Here is a 21014-nt window from a genome sequence, read left to right on the forward strand (position 1 = left end):
GTGGGTTCGAGCCCCGCGTCGGGCTCTGTGCTGACTGCCAGCTCAGAGCCTAGAGCCTGGTTCAGTCTGTGACTCCCTCTCTCTCTGACCCTCCCCTGCTCACACTGTCTCTTTCTCTCTCCTAGAAATAAATAAAACGTTAAAAAAAATTTTAAATGTCAATTTGTTTGATTCCACTGCTAATTTCCAATCTGTGGCACCATGGTTCTCCCTTCCGTCCCTACTGAGAGGCTGGCAGACCCTGCCCCTCCTCTGATAAAACTTGCCTTGTACGAGTCACTATGCGGGCCACCTCCTTTTTTTTTTTTACTATTTTTTTTTATTTATTTCTAGGAGAGAGAGAGAGAGAGACAGCGNACTAAGCCACCCAGGCGCCCCACTATTCGGTCCACCTCCTGAATGCCAGCCTTTCTTCCGCCCGTATTCTCTCTGAAGGTGGACGCTCTCTCATTTATTTGCAGGTCGTTAAAAATGCTGCCTAGGATTTTTTTCTACCCCGCTTTCATAAAAACAAAGTATGAGAGGGCACTTTCTAAGCTTTGGCACTTAANCCAGTTTTGCTATCAGCCTAATTGTGTTCTTTTATAAGCAATGAATTTTCCTGCTCTGGATGGTTTTAAAATCTGTGTCTTCCGCATTCTGCGGTTTCATTACTAGGAGTCTAGAGTTTAAGAATCAAACTCTTTAAAAAAAAAATCAAACTCTTTTGGGGCACCTGGGTGGCTCAGTCGGTTAAGCATCGACTCTTGATTTCAGCTCAGATCATGATCTCGTAGTTCGCAGGTTTGAGCCACATGTTGGGCTCCGGGCTGACATCGAGTTGCGTGGAGCCTGCCTGGGACTCTCTCTCTCTGACCCTCCCCTGCTCACATATATTCTCTCTCTCAAAATAAATAAATAGACATTAAAAAAAATCAAATTCTTTTTTAGTTTGCTTGTCATTAAACGTGATTCCTGAACCCCAGGGTACTCACGTCTCCTTCATTCTGTCTGGTTGGATCACTTCAACTGTTGTTTACTAAGTGAAACATGCCACCACAGTCTCCGATTTTCCAAGAAACCCCCAAGTATCACAGGTTTATCAATCCCCAGGAGAGAACACAGTTCATTTACCTTAAAATCCAGCGTTTTCTGTCCTGCAAAATGTTCTGCATTTGAATGTGTCGTTTTGAAGTGATAAAACTAAACATGAAGGCAAGTAAGTGTGTGGGGTTTGCCTTAAAAACGATGTCACTGTGCAGAGCAGTGTAACAGAAGGACAGGAGCCGGGGGCCAGACAGTCTTCTGACGATTAACTAGTTCGTGATCGCAGGAAAGTCACCTACTACGTCTGAAGCTCAATTTCATCCTAAGAATGGAAATGACTGGTTGTACACATGGGGTTGCTGTTAGGATCGAGGTAACCTCGGTCGGGTTCCGTCTGAATGTAGATGCTTTGAGGGTAGGGACTAGGTCGTGCTCGACCACAGAGGGATGGTCAATTTCTTGCACTTTCAATAATACTCTGATAATGGACAGAATCCCTTCAAGCATGTCCATAATGGCAAGCAGGCTGTGCGGAGTTCTCTGTGTAAGTGAAGTACACGCAGGAGCAAAGGGCTGGTCTGGCTGGTCGCAGGGGCTCCCGAATCAGTCAACACTGTGGGTACAGGATATCCGGCCATGTTTTGTCCCAGACACAGCCCCTCGGCAACCTGGCATCCCGGGCGATCACCTCCCCCAGCCCTCCTAGAAAAGACTCTGGCTGCTCCAGGCCTCCAACCCACAAGGACGCCCCGATTTCCCCTGGGCACCCAGCCACTTGCTGCCGCTCTGGACCAGCCCCCAAAAGGGTTGCTTCCTATTTCCCCAGCAACTGGGGACCAGCTCTGGCCTCGGCCGCTCCGCAAGCTTCTCTGCTGCCCAGTGGCTGTAGCACACCTCCTACAAATGAACATGAACTCCAGCCTGGGGGAGGTCCCCCGACCCCTCCAAGTCTGTCCTTCCTCGTATGTTCTCTTTCAGCTCTAGAGGACTGTTCACAGTGCTCTTTCCATTTCAGGAAACTGTTTTGTTACAGCTGAATGAGTCTCTATAATTCTTCTGTGTAAATCACTGTGTGAGTTCTGTCTCCCAATTGGACCCAGACTGATAAACCCCCGTTTTCCTCGGTGCCTGGCACAATCAACAGTGCGTACCAGAGCTCTCCAGGCGTCCTTACCTCCCTTTCCCAGCCAGCCCTGAATAATTTCTCTCTGCCTTGTTCCAAATCACAGTACAGCTCAACGTGGAGGGCCCCCGACTGGAATGTACCTCCTCTCATGTCTCATCTCACCAGCTGCTGGCACGTTAATTAATGACATTTCTGAGGACCAGCCGGACACCCTATGGGGACCCTCCCTGGTTTGGTTATTTATACTCAAAACTGGAGAACTTCGTCCAATCTGGCTCAGGTCAATTAATTTACTTCCTTTGGTTAAAAAGGATTTTTGTTTGAATGTCTGGCCCCCAGGATCAGACATCTCCGGGGGACTGGTAATTCCTTCGGAGCCCAATAAAACCGAGAAGAAACCAAGGCAGTGCAACTGAATTTTGAAAGCACAATGACTGCTGTAATGGTACAGCTACTGCAGTGCTATTTTTTTAACTCAAAAAAGAAAAAAAGAAACAAAAAAGCATGCCATTAAACCAGACGGCAAAATATGGGAAGTGAAATCTGAAATAAGGAAAGATAAACCACGAAGCTCTCATTTTTCAGGCCTAATCCTGTTTTATTCAACAGCTTTACCGTATCGGTGACTTGGGTGAAAATGTTCGTATTAAAGTTTCACTTAACCGAAAGCTCAGAGGGACAGTTAACCTGCTACAACCCGGCCTGATGGTCTTATGCTGGGGTGGCTCCGCTGAGCTAGAGCTCGGCGTTCCTTTCGCTGTAGAGCCACAGGGCAGCATGGCTCACGAGACAGACCCGTGTGGGATTTGGGAGGAGGGAACAAAGCAAGAACAGCCACGTTCAGAAGCGTTGTCTCTGGCTAGCCTGGCAAGAAAGGGACATTGAGGCAGCGGTGAACTGAGTGTGGCCGCACTCATCCGTACTCCGCACCCGGCTCACCTTCTTAACTGCCAGCCCCACTGAACAACTTCGAATTGAGGCCCCTGAGCAGAAGCATCTCCGCTAGCTAACTAAGAGGCAGCAGCCAGGAAGAGTCGATAGCCTTCCACAGAAGTCTGCTCCTGGGCCCCTCTGCAATTCTGCTCTCACACGTGGCCCCACAGGGCATCCCGTGAACTCTGACTTACAAGCCATGGCAGCGCTAGCTAATGACTCCTCTCAGGTCTTGGGTGGGCTTTTTCCTCCTCGGGTCCTGCTGCAACAGGGTAGGTCCAAATCTGGTAAGAACTTCCTTAGGCCTGAACACTCACAGTTGCCTACTTCCTTATTGAATGAACCCTGATTCACATATACACACACAAATCAAACACTCTGAATGATGGGTTCCAATGAATTATATCTAATATAGTGACGATCTATGTAAATTCTTGTGTTTAGGCTGAAAAATAAAACAGAGAAAGCGGCAGAAATAAAGAATGAGAAAGAAGGCTGGATTAAAGGCCATGACATAATCCTAAGGATTCTGGACAATAAGTCCACCACGACCTAGGACCTAACTCTATGTTAAACGAGAAAAGTACAGAATGAGTCATTCTTTTTTTTTTTTTAAAATTTTTATGTTTATTTTTGAGAGAGAGAGGGACAGAGAATGAAGGAAGAGGAGTAGAGAGAGAGAGGGAGACACAGAATCTGAAGACGGCACCAGGCTCCACACGGTCCGCGCAGAGCCCCACACGGGGCTCGAACTCATGACCTGTGAGATCATGACCTGAGCCGAAGCCAGACGCTTAACCAACTGAGCCACCCAGGCGCCCCCATGAGGTCATTCTTTAAAAATGAATGCAAAAGTCCATATCTTGAGAGCAAAACTGTGTTCTTCATGTTTTACACTGATAAGACAGCATCTGGGATCCTGTATTAAATTCTAACATACCTGGGGGGTGCCTGGCTGGCTCAGTCAGTTAAGCATCCAACTCTTGAATTTGGCTCAGGTCATGGTTTCACAGTTCATCAGTTCGAGCCCCACACCGGGCTCTGTGCTGGTGGCATGGGGCTTGCTCCGGCTTCTCTGTCTCCCTTTCTCTCTGGCCCTCTCCTACTCGCGGTCTCGCGCTCTCAAAAAATAAACATTAAAAAAATTCTGATATATTTTAAGAGGAAATAATGTGTTCTGAAATTAAGAAGTCTAGAGAAAAAAACGGTAATGAAGAATGGCTTCAGGAAGGTAGGGAAATAAGATCTAGGTATTCGTGGCTCCAGAGAAGAGAGCCAGGATCAATGGATAAAACTTAACGTAAACACAGTGAAAAGCAAGGCCACAGCAAATCAGCACAGGGGACGGGGCATTCCGCAACGGGCGCAGCTGGGCTACAAGCCTGCCACAGTGCTTTTAACCTTGTAAAATTCCATGAATTTAGAGGTCACCTGGGGCTTGGGGAGGGGGAATAGAAGTGGGGACTGCTGATGGGCACGAAGCTCCTATTTAGAATGATGGAAAGGTTCTGGAAGGTGGGGATGGCTGCGCAACACTGTTAAGTGTAACTGATGCTACTCATCTGTACACTTAAAACTGTGAAGATGGCAAATTTTATGTCCTATTTATTTCACCACCATGAAAAAAAAACATGCCTCTATTATCCTATGTGAGAGATGCAATAAAATTTAAAGTTAAAATCTGAGTCAATAAAAGAGGATTCCGCTACTGATGGTGGTGAAGGTATTTCTTTCAGCTTGGAAGGATGTACTGTACCACAAAGGGGTTTTCTGCAAGCAAATGCTGCAGCGACCCAGCGTTTCATAAAAACCCAAAGCGAGTGTGTATTCTCCGGCAATGCCAGTCCATCACACCAGAGGGGTTCCTGAGGGGAAGAAACAGTATGCAAAGAAAGCACACTTGTAAACGTTCCCATATTATCATGATGCTAAATGTTCTCACTGATGATGAAATGGGGTGTATGGTTTAGAATAAAGTCCTCTTTCATCCACCCACAACAACAGACCTACAAATTTACAAGTACAGAGGCTAAGAAGACCCAATTTAATACATGAGTGGGAAAGAAGTATCCAGAAGCCTGGGACAGCACTGGGGAAACTTCACTCCTGTGTCCATATATGTGGGCTGCTGAGTTCTGAGAGATTAGGAAGAAACCACGGGACACCCTCACCCAGAAAGTCTGCTGGCAGGGGTGAGGGGGTTGCCAACTAGATCTCAGGGTTGTGACTCCAAGCCCTATGCTGGGCGTGGAGTCTACCTTAAAACTAAAAAAATTTTTTATACTTGTTGGGATGAGCACTGGGTGTTGTATGTAGGGGATGAATCACTGGAATCTACTCCTGAAATCATTACAGCACTAGATGCTAACTGACTTGGATGCAAATTAAATGAATGAATTAATGTAAAAGAAATTAAAAAAAATTTAAATTATATTTTATTAAAATTTATTTATTTATTTTGAGAGAGACAGAGACAGAGTGGGGGTGGTAGAGGGGCAGAGAGCGAGAGAGAGACGGGGGGGGAGAGAGAGAGAGAGAGAGAGAGAGAGAAATATCCCAAGCAGACTCTGTGCTGCCAGTGCAGAGCCAGATGCAGGGATCAAACCCACAAAGTCGCAAGATCGTGACCTGAGCTGAAACCAAGAGTTGGAGACTTAACCAACTGAGCAACCCAGGTGCACCCCCCAAAACTACTGTTAAAAATTCACTTTAAAATGTAAGATTTCTTTGCTGTTTTCTACCCTCCCACCAAGAAGCACATATATTTTTGAAAAGATTTCATTTTTAAGTAATCTCCACACCCAACATGGGGCTTGAACTTAGAACTCCAAGATCAAGAGTCACAAAAGCATACTTCTTCTTAAAAGTGAATGAAAAACGATTTGCCATACCAATACTAATTGAAAGTAGTCTTTGAAAAAGAAGAATAGTTAGAAGATAGACTACCCGGTTTCAAAAACTTTGTAAAAGTCTATTAGTGTTTTGTTTTGTTTTGTTTTGTTTTGTTTTGTTTTGAGAGAGAATCCCATGCAGGCTCCATGCTGTCAGTACAGAGCCCAATACAGGGTTCAAAGTTACAAACCATAAGATCATGACCTAAGCTGAAATCAAGACTTGGATGCTCACCTAACTGAGCCACCCAGGCCCCGCAAACCCACAAGATTTTTTATTAAGCTACAAGACACTGTCCTTCTGGCATCAAGACAGACAACTGGATGGATGGAAGAATAATGAGTTCTCAAATAAATTACACAAAGAGGGTAATGGATCTTCAACAAAGCTACTTCAGCTGACAAAGAACAGTCTTTCCAACAAGGGAGGCTGGATCTGGACATCCATGTACAGGAGGAAAACAAAACCTTTGATGTAGCCCTTACATTGTATTAAAAAATGAATCAAAGTAGATTACACACCTAAATATAAAGCTTAGAAGAAAGTCTTTGTGATCGTAAGTCAGTCAAAGGTTTCTTAGCTATGATACCAAAAACAATCCATACATTTAAAAAATTGATGATGTGGACTTCATCAAAAGTAAACTTCTGCCCTTCAAAGGACACTGTTAAGAGAAAAGATAAGCCAGACTTGGAGAAAATATTTGCAAACCAGGTACCTGATAAAGGGTATGCATTCAAAATTTATCACGAGCTCTCAAAATTCAGTAAGAAAACAAAACCACCACAACCAAAAAGGGGCTAATGATTTGAACAGATGCTCAACAAAAGATACACCAAAGGCAGAGAAGATGAAAAGATGCTCAACATCATTACTCATTAGGAAATGCAAATGAAAACCACCATGAGATCCTAATACACACCTACTTGAAGGGCTAAACTTTAAGAAAAGACTGACAATACCAGATGTTGGCAAAGATGGGCAGGAAGTGGAAGTCTCAAACTCCACTAGCGGTACTATATCATTAAAAATAAATAAATAAAAATGGGGTGCCTGGGTGGCTCCATTAGGTAAGCATCCAACTTCAGCTCAGGTCATGACCTCATGGTCTGTGGGTTCGAGCCCACATCAGGTTCAGTGTTGACAGCTCAGGGTCTGAAGCCTGCTTTTGATTCTGTGTCTCCCTCTCTCTCTGTCCCTCCCCAGCTGTTCTCTGTCTCTCTCAAAAAATAAACTTAAAAAAATTAAGAATAAATAAATAAAAATAAATACACCCCCTACTGTAATAATCAATCATCCTACTCCTGTGTATTGTCCCAAGAAACACGAAACTGTATGTCCATACAAATACTTGTAGTGAACACAGAAGTTTTTGTTGTAATAGCCCTGCACTGGAAACTACCACCATGTGAATGGCTAAGCACATGGTGCTACACTCATACAGAGGAATACCATTTAGTACTAAAAAGGGATAAGCTGTTGACACATACAATGATAAGTAATGATTCCTTAATAAAAGAAGCCAGGCCGCGCAAAATGATACACTGTAGGACTCTGCACAAAATTCAAGAAAAAACAAACCCATCTACAACAACAGAAGAGAGATCAGTAGTTGCCTGGGGTGGTAGGGGGCAGGAGGGTGAGGAGTGGCACAGGGAAGGGTGGGAAGGAAGGATGATAAGTGGGCACACAAGAAAACTTTTGGGGGTGACATACACTCCTCATCTTTACCAAGGGTTTTAGAAGGGTACACGTCAAGTCAAAACTTCNCGAAAGAGGCCAGGCCACCCAAAATGATACACTGTAGGACTCTGCACAAAATTCAAGAAAAAACAAACCCATCTACAACAACAGAAGAGAGATCAGTAGTTGCCTAGGGTGGTAGGGGGCAGGAGGGTGAGGAGTGGCACAGGGAAGGGTGGGAAGGAAGGATGATAAGTGGGCACACAAGAAAACTTTTGGGGGTGACATACACTCCTCATCTTTACCAAGGGTTTTAGAAGGGTACATGTCAAGTCAAAACTTCCCAAAGTAATCACGTTACGTATGCTCAATTTTTCTATGTCAACTACACCTCAAAATAAAGCTATTATAAAAAATAAAACTGATGGCCTGTTTGGGCAATGTTGCTAAAACTTTGGGCAAAGACCTTCCAACCAAGCAAAGGCAAGATTCAAGTCCATGCAGAGCGTCCACAATGCAGTGACTTTGCATGTGTGTGGACCACTGCGAAAAAAACCAAAAATATAAAACCAAGAAATTCTTCCTTTTGCAAAATGCAAATGACAACGGTTCATCCATTCACATCCTTCGAGCCCAGTTCCGATGCAATCTGTTTCTTGAAGCCTTTCCTTACTGCTCAAGTAGAAAGTGATTACTCCCCTCCGTGAATCACCCTAACACTTTAGTTAATTTTCAGATATCAGCTCAGCACATTTCTCCATCCACCCATCACACATTTCTTAAATGACGCACCCAGGCCAGATGCACAGAGGCTTGGTGCTGGAAACACAAACGTGAGCTGGGCGTAGTTCTTCACCCACAAAAGCCTCATAGGCTACTGGCTACTGGCCAAAGACTTTAAATGACAATAACACACCATAACGTTTATTTCCACAACATTTAAAAAGTACAACAGGAACCTGGAAAAAGAAATTCATGCTGTCAGACACACGGTCTTGTGCGGCAGTGACTTGTTCAGGACCCCATCTCCCTCTAGACCACCGCTCCCCAAGAACGAGGGGCCGTGACTTACTCACTGTAATCATCCACTCAATTGCCCCGCACAGGCCCTGACATGAGAGTTTTACGCTCGAATATTTGTTTGAACGAATGCAAATTTCATTTCATAGGCGTCCGTTCTTTGACTAGAAGCAGGGCCACCATGTGGCCAACTTGCCAGTTGAGTCCCAACCTTTATCCATTTTGTCATCCAAAGCAAGTCATTTGAGAGGAGATAAAACACTTAAATCTAGGTTTTCCCAAATCCCACAGGAAGAGCTCCTACCCATTCTGTCAGTGAAGGAAACAGCAAGGAGTAGGGGTGGGGTGGATGGGGCTTGGTCAGCAAAGTCTAGGACACAAGAGGTACATGGTGAATCAAGGTCCCGCCATGGGTCTAAAGCGGGCCCTGGTGCCCCGTACTGTGACCACCAGGTATTCCTCTGTCCAGCGAGCACACAGCTTATCTCTAGAGGAATGCCAACAGTCTCACTGTGAAAGCAATTTCTAGGGATTATATGTGGGACTTTCTGCTTTTCCAAAAGATCACAAACCTTTTATCTGCACTCAGTTTCTGAAGGGGCAGAGAGTGGAACAGATACGCAGTTACGAAGTTTCAGTTGAGATGAAACTAGCACAGAATGGAAAAGTCTCACACTACAACCAAAAGATCTGGCCTAAACACCAAGCAGAAATCCTTCACCGTTTCCAGACAGTGCAATTGAACCTAAGAAGAATTTTCCACTCAGTCTTAAAGACAAGGTAGATTTGCATCTTGTACTTACATGTATAGAAACCACGAGTCTCGGAAGGGAAATGCAGTAGAAAAGTTATCTGGATTTGTCTGGACCCACAGGCCGACAGCTCCAGGGGCCAGCTGGTGGGGAGGGGCTCTTACCGGTAGATAGGGTCCTGCATCACCAGCATCTTGGTCTCATCCCACGTCCACTCCTTTTTCTGCAATAAAAGAAGCTGTAAATGAATAAGTTAGGCTTGTCCTCCGCTACAGAACCGGGGCACGCACTGGGCTACTAACGGCTACGCAAATGCATTTGCTCCTGGCCCGACTTCTAAGAGTGCCCAGTGCTACAAAGGCCATGCAGAAACTGTTGTGTCTGGTCTGAGCAGATTCCTTCAAACACTTTAAGGAGACTCTCTCTCCCAGGCACAGAAGGCAGGTGGCGCCCCAGATGGGAGAAGGAAGGGCACCTGGGGGACTCAGTCGGTGAAGCATCCGACTCTTGGTTTTGGCTCAGGGTATGATCTCATGGTACGTGGGTTTGAGCCCTGCATCAGGCTCTGCACTGGCAACGTGGAGTCTGCTTAGGATTCTCTCTTTCTCTCTCTCTCTCTCTGCCCCTCCCCTACTCACTCACTCACTCTCTCAAAATAAATATTAAAAAAAAAAAAATAAGGGAGAAGGGGGCAGAGCTGTGAATGGCACCATCAAAAGCAAAGAAGTGTAGCTCTCGCCCTCCCCTCCTCAAAGGGGGAAAAGCGGGACGGGACCGAAGCCCGGAGAGTTAACCAGTACCTGGGCAGGTCCCCAGGAGGGCAGTCGTGCCAGGGGAACCTGACTCACGGTGAACACAAAGGAGAGCCCTGAGCAGGTGGGGATGAAGACAGGGACCAGGACAGAGATGGGGGCGAGGGGTGGGGCAGAGGAGTCAGGGGCAGTAAGTACCAGAGACCCCGAGTACTTGATGAGGGGAGGAGTACCCCCACGTGTCGAGGAAGCACCGGGTCAGAGGCCACCACCTCCCAGGTCTCAGTCCCCAGGCACGGGGGGCCCCTTCGCTGGCCTTTGCCGCAGAGGCAGTGCTGCCCAGGACGACCGGGGAGTCGCACACCCTCTCTCCGTGAACACGGATCAAGCAGAGGGAAAGGCAAGCAGGTGTATGTGGGATGAAGTACCGTTCAATGAGCGCTGTCAGCTCTGTGGGTTTGCCAGAGAGCACAGGGCGGTGGCTCTCAAAGCGCTGGGGTGTGAAGATGTTGGCCTCCCCCAGGGGCCGGGGGGACCACGCTCAGGCCCTTCGGTGACATTAAGAAGCATTTCTCCAGCAGAAACACTCAAACACAACCCTGTATACACCTGCCAGGTACCAACACACGCGTGTGTGCACACACACACCATTTCACCCCCAAATTCTGAGTCAATACCCAAGCCAGCCCACAGAGGTGGATTTTCCACTGGCTTACAAGCATTCAGTATCAAATGCTGTTTCACAGACAAGGAAACTCAGCTTCAGGAATGAACTATTTTGGGGGGCACCTGGGTGGCTCAGTCGGTTAAGCCTCCAACTCTTGATTTCGGCTCAGATCCTGATCTCGCGGTTCGTGAGTTCAAGCCCCGCACTGGGCTTTGTGCCAACAGTGTGGAGCCTGCTTGGGATTCTCTCTCTCCCTCTCTTTTCTCTGTTCCTCCCCAACTCTCTCTCTTTCAAAATAAAATAAATAAAGAAAGAAAGAATTAACTATTTTTTCAAAAGTGGCCTTTCTATAAAGGCTACTCCCTGCCCTGTAAGATGTTAGTACAGGAATGGTCCATTTGGAGCAAATGAGAAATAAGGAGAGAACACCTTTTTCTAAATGAGAACCCTCCAGATGTATATAAATACTGTCGATCCAGACCCTCCTCTTTATACTAAAACAGCGCAGGCCGTGCAAACATTCCTCACCAGACTAAGTCTTCTGGACTTCTCACTACCCTAGCTGGCCTTTTTTTTGTACACCCTTTTTAAAACAAAAAAATTAACGTTTATTTTTGAGAGAGGGACAGAGAGCAAGTCGGGGAGGGGCAGCAAGAGAAGGAGACACAGAATCAGAAGCAGGCTCCAGACACGGGGCTTGAACTCACAAGCCGTGAGATCATGACCTGAGCCGAAAGTGGAAGTTAATTGACTGTGCCACCCAGGCGCCCCATGGATGCCTATTTTAAACACACAATATAATTGTTCACCATAGGAATTCTTTACACAGCAAAAAATAAGGTTTAAAATGTGGCCTGATTCGGGGGCAAAGTGTAATAGAAATATTAATTAAATATTAAGTTAAAACACATCTGTATTTATGGCCACGGATCCTGCCTGAAGTTAACTTAATTCAGTTAGCAAGGTTGAGAAAGCACCTCCTCTCTGCCGCTGAGCCCATTTATTTACATCTCGTTTCAGCAGCTGTAGGTTTTAGTTCTAATGTTTCCATTCGGTTCTTCTTCCCTCTATTTCTTTGCAGAGACTTTCTACTTCTTCTCTGTCAAGAGCGTAACTGCTCGTGGAAGTACCTTTATGATGGCTGCCTTAGCACCTCTGTCAGATGATCTAACACCTGTCGCCCTGGTCCTGGCATGTCCTGGTTATCTTTTGTCCATTCAAGTTGAGATTTTCCTCATTCCTGGTATAGCAAGTGATTTTCAATTGAAATCTGGACATTTCAGAAAACATTTTTTTTTTAATTTCTTTATTTTGAGAGATGGGGAAGGGGCAGAGAGAGAGACGGAGAGAGAATCCCAAGCAGGTTCCACACTGTCAGCACAGAGCCCAACTCAAGGCTCAGACTCATAAACTGTGAGATCATGACCTGAGCCGAAACCAAGAGCTGGACGCTTAACAAAGTGAGCCTCCCAGACGCCCTGAAAATACTTTACTTTCAAAAGGGGGGCTAGTTGGGGCGCCTGGGTGGCTTAGTCGGTTGAGCGTCCGACTTTCGCTTAGGTCATGATCTCACGGTTCGTGGGTTCGGGCCCCGCATCGGGCTCTGTGCTGACTGCCAGCTCAGAGCCTGGAGCCTGTTTCAGAGTCTGTATCTCCCTCTCTCTCTCTGACCCTCTCCTGCTCACGCTGTTTCTCTCTCTCTCCTAGAAATAAATGAAAATATTTAAAAAATATTAAAAAATAAATAAATAAATAAAAGGGGTACTAGCAGGGGCGCCTGGGTGGCTCAGTTGGTTAAGTGTCTGACTCCGGCTCAGGTCATGACCCCGCGGTTCATGGGTTTGAGCCCCGGGTTGGGCTCTGTGCTGACAGTGCAGAGCCTGCTTGGGATTCTCTCTCCCTCTCTCTGCCCCTGCCCTGCTCATACTCTCTCTTCTCTTTCCCCCTCTCAAAGTAAACAAACTTAAAAAAAAAAGAACAATTTGATTCTTCTTCTCTCTTGCTCTGAAATCATTTCACATATCTCCTCGTTTTCAAATGTTGTAGAGGGAAAAAAATTACACCACACACACATCACCCCCTCCTTACTTTTCTACATGGAAATAAATATCCTTTGAAGGAAAATATTTTAGGAAAAAAATGTTCTTTTTTAAAAAAGTTTATTTATTTGAGAGAGACAGAACGAGTGGGGGCAGGGGCATAGAGAGAGGGAGAGAGAGAGAGAATCCCAAGCTGGCTCAGCACTGTCAGTGCAGAGCCCGATGCGGGGCTCAAACCCACGAACCGTGAGATCATGACCTGAGCTGAAGTCAGACACTTCAGCGACTGAGCCCCCCAGGCGCCCCTGGGTATATTAATGACCACTACTGCAGCCAAGCCGTGGCGAACAGAAGTGGAACTTAGTTTTATGGTCTTCGGAAACTCACACGCTCTCACTTCTATCTGAAAGCATTTTTTGTTTTTTGGAAAGCTCAGAAATAAGGACTTGGGAGCCTTGGTGGCGACATGTGGGAATTTTCAGTTTTGTTTACCCACTGGCTGTAGTCTCCCAGATATGCCAGAAAAGGAAGACATTTCACGTCCCGGTGGGAGTGAGAGGAGAGAGGAGGGAGGGAGAGGGGAGCATCCCCGATGCCGTCAGCCCCGTTGAGGCAGAGGGGGCCTCACAGCCGTGTTTACCACCCACACCGGGAGCACCAGCAGGATGGAACAAGCCGGTCTTCAGCCTCCTTCGACCAAAGGCCCAGACTCAGGCGGGCCTCACTGGCACCGTTCGGAGTCCCAGCAGGTAAAGCAGGGAGGCCCGTAAGCGAGGCCCAGGGAGGCAAAGGTCGATGCCCTCATTAGCTCCCTAAATATAAAGGAATGGGGAGGGAGGAATGTTAGCGGAGAGGGAGCGCCCTAGCGGCAGCTGTCTGGCCGTCTGCCAGCCCCCCACCCTGTACCCACACACCTGTAACTCCCTTCTCTCACTTGTCCCCTCTGCGCCTGCCAAGGGCACCCACGGCATGGCTGGGCCTTCCAGGAGGCCCCTGAACTAGAGTTCACTAGCCCGTGTCTCTCTGTGCCTTCTCCCCCATCGGTCTCCCTTCCCCCTTCTCTTCTTCTTATCAATTCCTTACTCCAGCGGAATTTAAACAGTCATCGGGATAGAGCAGCTTAACGTGAGGGAAGGCTCTGCATCATCTGTTTTTTAAATGTTTATTTATTTTTGACCGAGAATGAGAGAGAGAGAGAGAGAGAGAGAGAGAGAGAACATGTATGCATGAGTGGGGGAGGGGCAGAGAGAGAGGGAGACACAGAATCCGAAGGAGGTTCCAGGCTCCGAGCTGTCAGCACAGAGCCCGACATGGGGCTTGAACTCACGAGCCATGAGATCATGACCTGAGCTGAAGCTGGATGCTTAACTGACAGAGCCGCCCCGGTACCTCTCCATCATATTATTGACTAGTCAGAATTTTCTAGAGAAAACAGTTGTCACTGCAAGAGTGTGCCCTACAGACCTCCCATTACAGGGAGTTTAACCAAGGACCCCAGGGTGTCATTCCGAGACCTGTCCTCTCGCTTCAGCTAGGGACCCTGCTTCCGGGACACTCCCGGCCCATCAGGGGTGCGCAGGGGTGTGCAGGGCAGGCCCGTTCCTGGGAGACAGAGGAGTCCACCCACGTGACGTTGGCTTCGCAACCTCCTGACAGACTTGCCAAACTGCCATCTACGCGACTTTCATCCACCTTTCCTTCCTTCCTTGCTCTCTCCTCCACTTAGAATCAGGCCCGCCCAGAAATGGGACAGCTACCAGCCTCTCCGAGGGCCTCCCCCATTTTCTCTCACAGGAACTCAATCCTATCTTGGCACGGGCTTTTTGGAGAACCTAGAATAACACAAAGTGAGAAAAACACAGGAAAGTCATTCTATAGCTGCTTCATTTTCTATTCTCGCAAGAAATTCTCCACTTGAAACGGGAGAGAAGTCTTCTTTTCATTTAATAATGTTTATATAATGCTTTCTTCACATTATCAAAATTGATCTCAACCTTAAAAGTAAATATGAAGTCTCAGAGATGGTAACTTCCTTCCATCTGAGTTCACCTAGTCCGGTGGTAATTAAACCCAACACGCATACCTCTATGACCTATGTTCTATGTTCTTTTTGCTACTCCAAGTGATGGGATCAAAGAACGTCACTCTCCATCTCCTGCAAAAGGTAATGGGCTTGCAAGGTATGCTTCTGGAAGACTACTGAATGGGGTAAGCACATCCTACATCTAGTGAGTGCAAATGGCCAGTCCTCCATGGAAAGTTACAGCCATTTTGACATTCCAAAATCTCCCGGCAAGGAGTATCACGTGGGAGCTATGTCAGAGGTAGGTCTGCCTTGAAGGGCCAAAAACACAAAAGAGAGTTAGGGATAATCATAGCTGTACTGTCTCCCTTTGGAGCCCAGAAATGGATACGGCATCTTTGAAGCTCTTCCCCAAAAGCGGAGGAATAATCTGATTTGAGATTTATTTCCTGCCCTTACCGGAAATTATCAGTAGCACACTGTAAAGTCTGTAAGCTTTACCATTACTCATGGTCCTGCCAGCAACAGGGACTTCTTAAACAAAAACAAAAACAAAAACAGGGGCGCCTGGGTGGCTCAGTTGGTTAAGCATCCGACTTCCGCTCAGGTCATGATCTCATGGTTCGTGGCTTCGAGCCCCGCATCGGGTTGTGTGTTGACAGCTCAGAGCCTGGAGCCTGTTTCAGATTCTGTGTCTCCCTCTCTCTCTGCCCCTCCCTTACTTGCACCCTGTCTCTGTCTCACAACTAAATAAACATCTAAAAAATTAAAAACAACAAAAATCAAAACAAAAATGAAAAACCCAAACCATAACCTTGCAAAAGTCTTATTAACTCAGCTTGACAAGTTCTCTAGGCTTCCAGACAGAACAGGATTAGTCTGAAAATATAGCTCTCGCTCATCTTCTGGCATAACCTATGGATACCGGATATAGAAAACGCCATTTCAAAACTGAAGTGCTTGTAAATTCTCACACAATGTACGCAATTAGCAGAAAACAAAGCAGCTCTGGAAGCCTAATAGGGTAGAAAGAAGACCAGACCAAGTCTAGTCCCGGGTCCATCAGTGACCAGGAGGTAACCCTACGACAGTCCCTGGGCCTCTCTTGTTGACTTGCTTACTAATCACCCAGGGGATGAGACTAGACCATTTCTGAAGTTCCTTCTCCTAAATCCCGCTTCTGTAATTCTAAGTGCCTCCTTTTCTTACCCAATTAGATTTCAGCTCTGTGTTTCCATAATAGCAAAGGCTTCTCTTTGGACAGGGAACTAGTTTTCCCGCGATGTGAGAGCCCAGTTGACAGAGTACAGGCTAGAAGTTAGAGACCCTGGATTAATTAGTGAGACATTTCCCATAGAGTGGCTGTTCTCCAAGCAGCCTGAAGAGGGAAGTGCACACACGGGAACATGGTACTGGGAAGAATCCATTTATTTGAGAAAGACAGAGCTGGTTCAAACCTTGACTTCACCTCTGAGGGGATGTGAGGTCTTGGGCAAGTTGCTCTGTCTTCTTTCACGAAACGAGCATCAGAACGGTATGCACCTCACAGGGTGATGGTGACCATTTCATAAGTGTACAGCGCANCCCAAAAGCGGAGGAATAATCTGATTTGAGATTTATTTCCTGCCCTTACCGGAAATTATCAGTAGCACACTGTAAAGTCTGTAAGCTTTACCATTACTCATGGTCCTGCCAGCAACAGGGACTTCTTAAACAAAAACAAAAACAAAAACAGGGGCGCCTGGGTGGCTCAGTTGGTTAAGCATCCGACTTCCGCTCAGGTCATGATCTCATGGTTCGTGGCTTCGAGCCCCGCATCGGGTTGTGTGTTGACAGCTCAGAGCCTGGAGCCTGTTTCAGATTCTGTGTCTCCCTCTCTCTCTGCCCCTCCCTTACTTGCACTCTGTCTCTGTCTCACAACTAAATAAACATTTAAAAAATTAAAAACAAAAAACAAAACAAAAATGAAAAACCCAAACCATAACCTTGCAAAAGTCTTATTAACTCAGCTTGACAAGTTCTCTAGGCTTCCAGACAGAACAGGATTAGTCTGAAAATATAGCTCTCGCTCATCTTCTGGCATAACCTATGGATACCGGATATAGAAAACGCCATTTCAAAACTGAAGTGCTTGTAAATTCTCACACAATGTACGCAATTAGCAGAAAACAAAGCAGCTCTGGAAGCCTAATAGGGTAGAAAGAAGACCAGACCAAGTCTAGTCCCGGGTCCATCAGTGACCAGGAGGTAACCCTACGACAGTCCCTGGGCCTCTCTTGTTGACTTGCTTACTAATCACCCAGGGGATGAGACTAGACCATTTCTGAAGTTCCTTCTCCTAAATCCCGCTTCTGTAATTCTAAGTGCCTCCTTTTCTTACCCAATTAGATTTCAGCTCTGTGTTTCCATAATAGCAAAGGCTTCTCTTTGGACAGGGAACTAGTTTTCCCGCGATGTGAGAGCCCAGTTGACAGAGTACAGGCTAGAAGTTAGAGACCCTGGATTAATTAGTGAGACATTTCCCATAGAGTGGCTGTTCTCCAAGCAGCCTGAAGAGGGAAGTGCACACACGGGAACATGGTACTGGGAAGAATCCATTTATTTGAGAAAGACAGAGCTGGTTCAAACCTTGACTTCACCTCTGAGGGGATGTGAGGTCTTGGGCAAGTTGCTCTGTCTTCTTTCACGAAACGAGCATCAGAACGGTATGCACCTCACAGGGTGATGGTGACCATTTCATAAGTGTACAGCGCACCAAAGAGGCCTGGCAAACAGCAGGTGCTCAGTATCAGTGCTATTACTGTCAGCTGGGCTCACTACCATCTTAGTGTCATTACTTTCATGAGTTTTCTCCTCTCATCTTCTACCTTCCCAAACAGATGAAACAGGATTAGAGAGAAGACAGGGTCCCTGCCCCTAAAGGCTCACAGCTGATGCGGGAAAGTTATAAATCACCATCACGCAATCCTGTAGGAGCTACCGGCCTACATATGCGGATAGTGCCTTAAAAAATCATTTTGCTGGAAAGGGTCCATGTCTAATACCCTCACGGATCCTATTCAGTTCCATAACCATGGCAAACATGCAATGAATATTTGTTAATGAGAACAATGGAGCCTTTCTAGAATGTTGCCTTAGGAGATCCCAACTAAGTTACTGGTTTAGAGGAGAAACCACACGAAACTGAGACCCCCTCATGTCCTTCTGTAGAAAACTCCTTTGGATGAAGTTCAAGACTAATCCTTCTTACTGAGAAGTCCACTCCCTAGCAGAGAGTGCTACAGTGTTATTCCAGGATTATAATGAATAATCATTATATACACAGCAGAGCTAATTACTTGGGTTTGGCTGGGAGTTGAAGGAAATGTACTGATTGGAAGATGACAAAGCCCCTTAATAGTGGGGTTCACACCACAAATATAAACCAAGAGTCACAGCAATTTGAGAATCATTATCTACTGGCATCAGTTCAAGATGGCAGCCTTTTTAGACATTTGCTAATCTAACCAAAAAGATATATATTTTCTTTCGTCTCAGTGAGAGATAATCACAAAACATTTGGCTATCGCCTACACTAGAATCAAGTATTGCAGACCGGAGTCACTGAGCAAATCCTACTCACAATTCCACCGGAGGTAATGACTTCCACTGAGGCCTTTCTAAGCTTGGGAAAGTCTCTTGCCCTTGTTTCTTCAAACGGGCAAATTGACAGGAGGAGGAAGAGGGAGGGGAATGCGATGGCCAAAAGTAACAAACGAGACTTCATTTGATCCAGTTGCTAAGTATTTAGTCCCTCCTGATTTGAGGACGTCACCCCATGCAAATCCTGTTCACTCATCTAGCTGGCCAACAGCCTCAATAACTGAAAACGCACCATACGTGCCAGGTGCCCGAGTAAGTGCTGAGCTGACAATGGCCCCTGCCCTTAAAAAGTTCTTGGGAGAGCAGGGAATCCCTGTAATCACACGCCTCTCCCCTCCCACCCCTGCCAGGATGCATTCCACCATTCACCCGACAAAGACAGGCGGTGGGCCGGGGTAGGGCGGCTGCCTTGGGAAGCGTTTGACCTCAGAGGATCAGGAAGCAACAACCCATAAACCCACCTGGCCTGTGGGGTCTGCTTCACCTGTAACTCAGTCGGCTTCAAGGACCTAAGTAAGTACAGGTGACCCACATAGATGTACGTGAGCAGCGAACAGCATGGTTCCAGACCTGCTGCAGAATATTCCAGCTGGCTACGTGAAAGTCATCACCTAATATGACTCTTCAGAGTTGAGGCTCGAGAAGGCAAAACGACTTGCCAACAGCCACACAGCGAGGAAGCCAAGAGCCAGGACTGGGAGCCAGGTCTTCTTTCCTCAGCCAAGGGCTCTGTCCAGCACGCCGATGAACGCAGTTAAAAATCAATGTGTTTGGGGGCGCCTGGGTGGCTCCGCTGGTTAAGCGTCTGACTTCAGCTCAAGTCATGGTCTTGCAGTTTGTGGTTCGAGCCCCGTATCAGGCTCTGTGCTGACAGCTCTGAGCCTGGAGCCTGCTTCGGACTCTGTGTCTCCCTCTCTCTCTGCCCATCCCCCATTCGCACTCTGTCTAAATCAATGTGTTTACATTTTGACGGACGACTGCAGCACATTCACAGACTTGTCAGTTTTGGATGTCAGGCTGTCCCTAGACCGGTGCCCACGGCTGAGTATCAGCCAGGACTTCTTCTACACATTCAGCTCCCTGCCAAGAGCTCTCATTCTTGACCTGATGAGGACGGCTGTCACCCAAATCTGCAGACTGTTCCATTTCCTTGGAGACAAGTGGGGCACCTCTATACCCGGGCCCTCTCAATTCTAGAGACAGAGAGGCGCACAGACATCGAGGCAGTATCAGCACACTCCGAGAGCAGAGGACAGCCACGTGGGAACAAGCCGACACAAAGGCTGGCGGCTGTTAACGCGCACGCATCTGTCGGAGGCAGCACACGTCATCGCTGGGATTACAGGCATTCTCCGCCTGCAACCAGGCGGGCGGGGACAGCACAAGACCGGAGCCTTCTCTTTCCCTAGCCTGGTATCAGAGGCAGCAGATCGAGGAAAGACCAGTTAGATCACCTCTTTCCCAGGCCAGCTGGAGGGGACCTGCACCAGCAATTACCAGGGATGGAGTTTCAAAATGAGTCACAAGGGCCCACAGGCTCCCTGGGGAAGACGCTTCTCTAGCTCAGCTCTCATTACCCAGTGGGACGGGGGCCAGCTTCTCTGCCAGGGGACACGCAGCACACAGGTGTCCTGACGTGCGGTGTGACCTCGGGTAAAATGTTTAAGACTCTTTGACATCATTTTTTTCCCAGGTAGAGTGGGGGGTGGGGATGCTGCATATGGTACGTAATCTGTGAGGGGTACAGCAACATGGGAAATAAGATTGTCCCTTAAGGGCAAAACCACAAAATTCCATCATAAGGGATCAAATCAGAGGTAAAAGAGGCTGCCCGAAAGGGACAGAAGAGGCCTCGCGACAGCAGACCTTGAAACAGAACCTAACAGGGGCGCCTGGGAAGCTCAGTTGAGCATCTGACTTTGGCTCAGGTCACGATCTTGTAGTTTGTGAGTTCGAGCCCCACATCAGGCTCTGTGCTGACAGCTCAGAGCCTGGAGCCTGCTTCCGATTCTGTGTCCCCCTCCCTCTCTGCCCCTCCCCTGCTCGCTCTCTGTCTCTGTCTCTCAATAATAAATAAATGTTAAAAATTAAAAAAAAAAAAAAGGCTAGTTCCTACTGTGGCTGAGGAACTAAATTTTAAGAAACAGAACCTAATTGAAAGATGATGACAGAAGTGTGCGTGATGGGGGAAGGGGGCCATGCCAGGAGGGTACCGAAGTCAGTGGTGAGTCTGTGGGACAGACCCACGGACAGCACGTGCCTGACAAGTTCCCCCCAACATCTTGGGGGCCCGTTCATCACTGAGCCAGAGAGGAGGAAACACTCCCCCCAGGCGGTCAGCGGACCCCTCCACTCCAGGCTCGCCAGGGCACCTCCAACAACCTGCCTTCCCGCAGCACTTGACTCCCATAGAGAGAACCCAGATTTTCAGGCTCGTGGGACTAACGTGAGCCTCTGGT

At 47.2% G+C, this 21014-nt stretch overlaps 1 protein-coding gene across 1 annotated transcript in view; it reads right to left on the reverse strand.

The window, feature by feature from the left end:
• NOS1AP (nitric oxide synthase 1 adaptor protein) overlaps positions 1–21014 on the reverse strand; it is a 282470-nt gene that overhangs the window by 50930 nt on the left and 210526 nt on the right. Inside the window, exon 4 of the mRNA XM_077760010.1 lies at positions 9597–9655. Coding sequence (XP_077616136.1) covers positions 9597–9655 — 59 coding nt within the window. The remainder of the gene's footprint in view (positions 1–9596; positions 9656–21014) is intronic.

This window comes from Crocuta crocuta, unplaced genomic scaffold (assembly GCF_008692635.1).
Source record: "Crocuta crocuta isolate KB4526 unplaced genomic scaffold, BGI_CrCroc_1.0 scaffold133, whole genome shotgun sequence".
Taxonomy (NCBI): domain Eukaryota; kingdom Metazoa; phylum Chordata; class Mammalia; order Carnivora; family Hyaenidae; genus Crocuta; species Crocuta crocuta.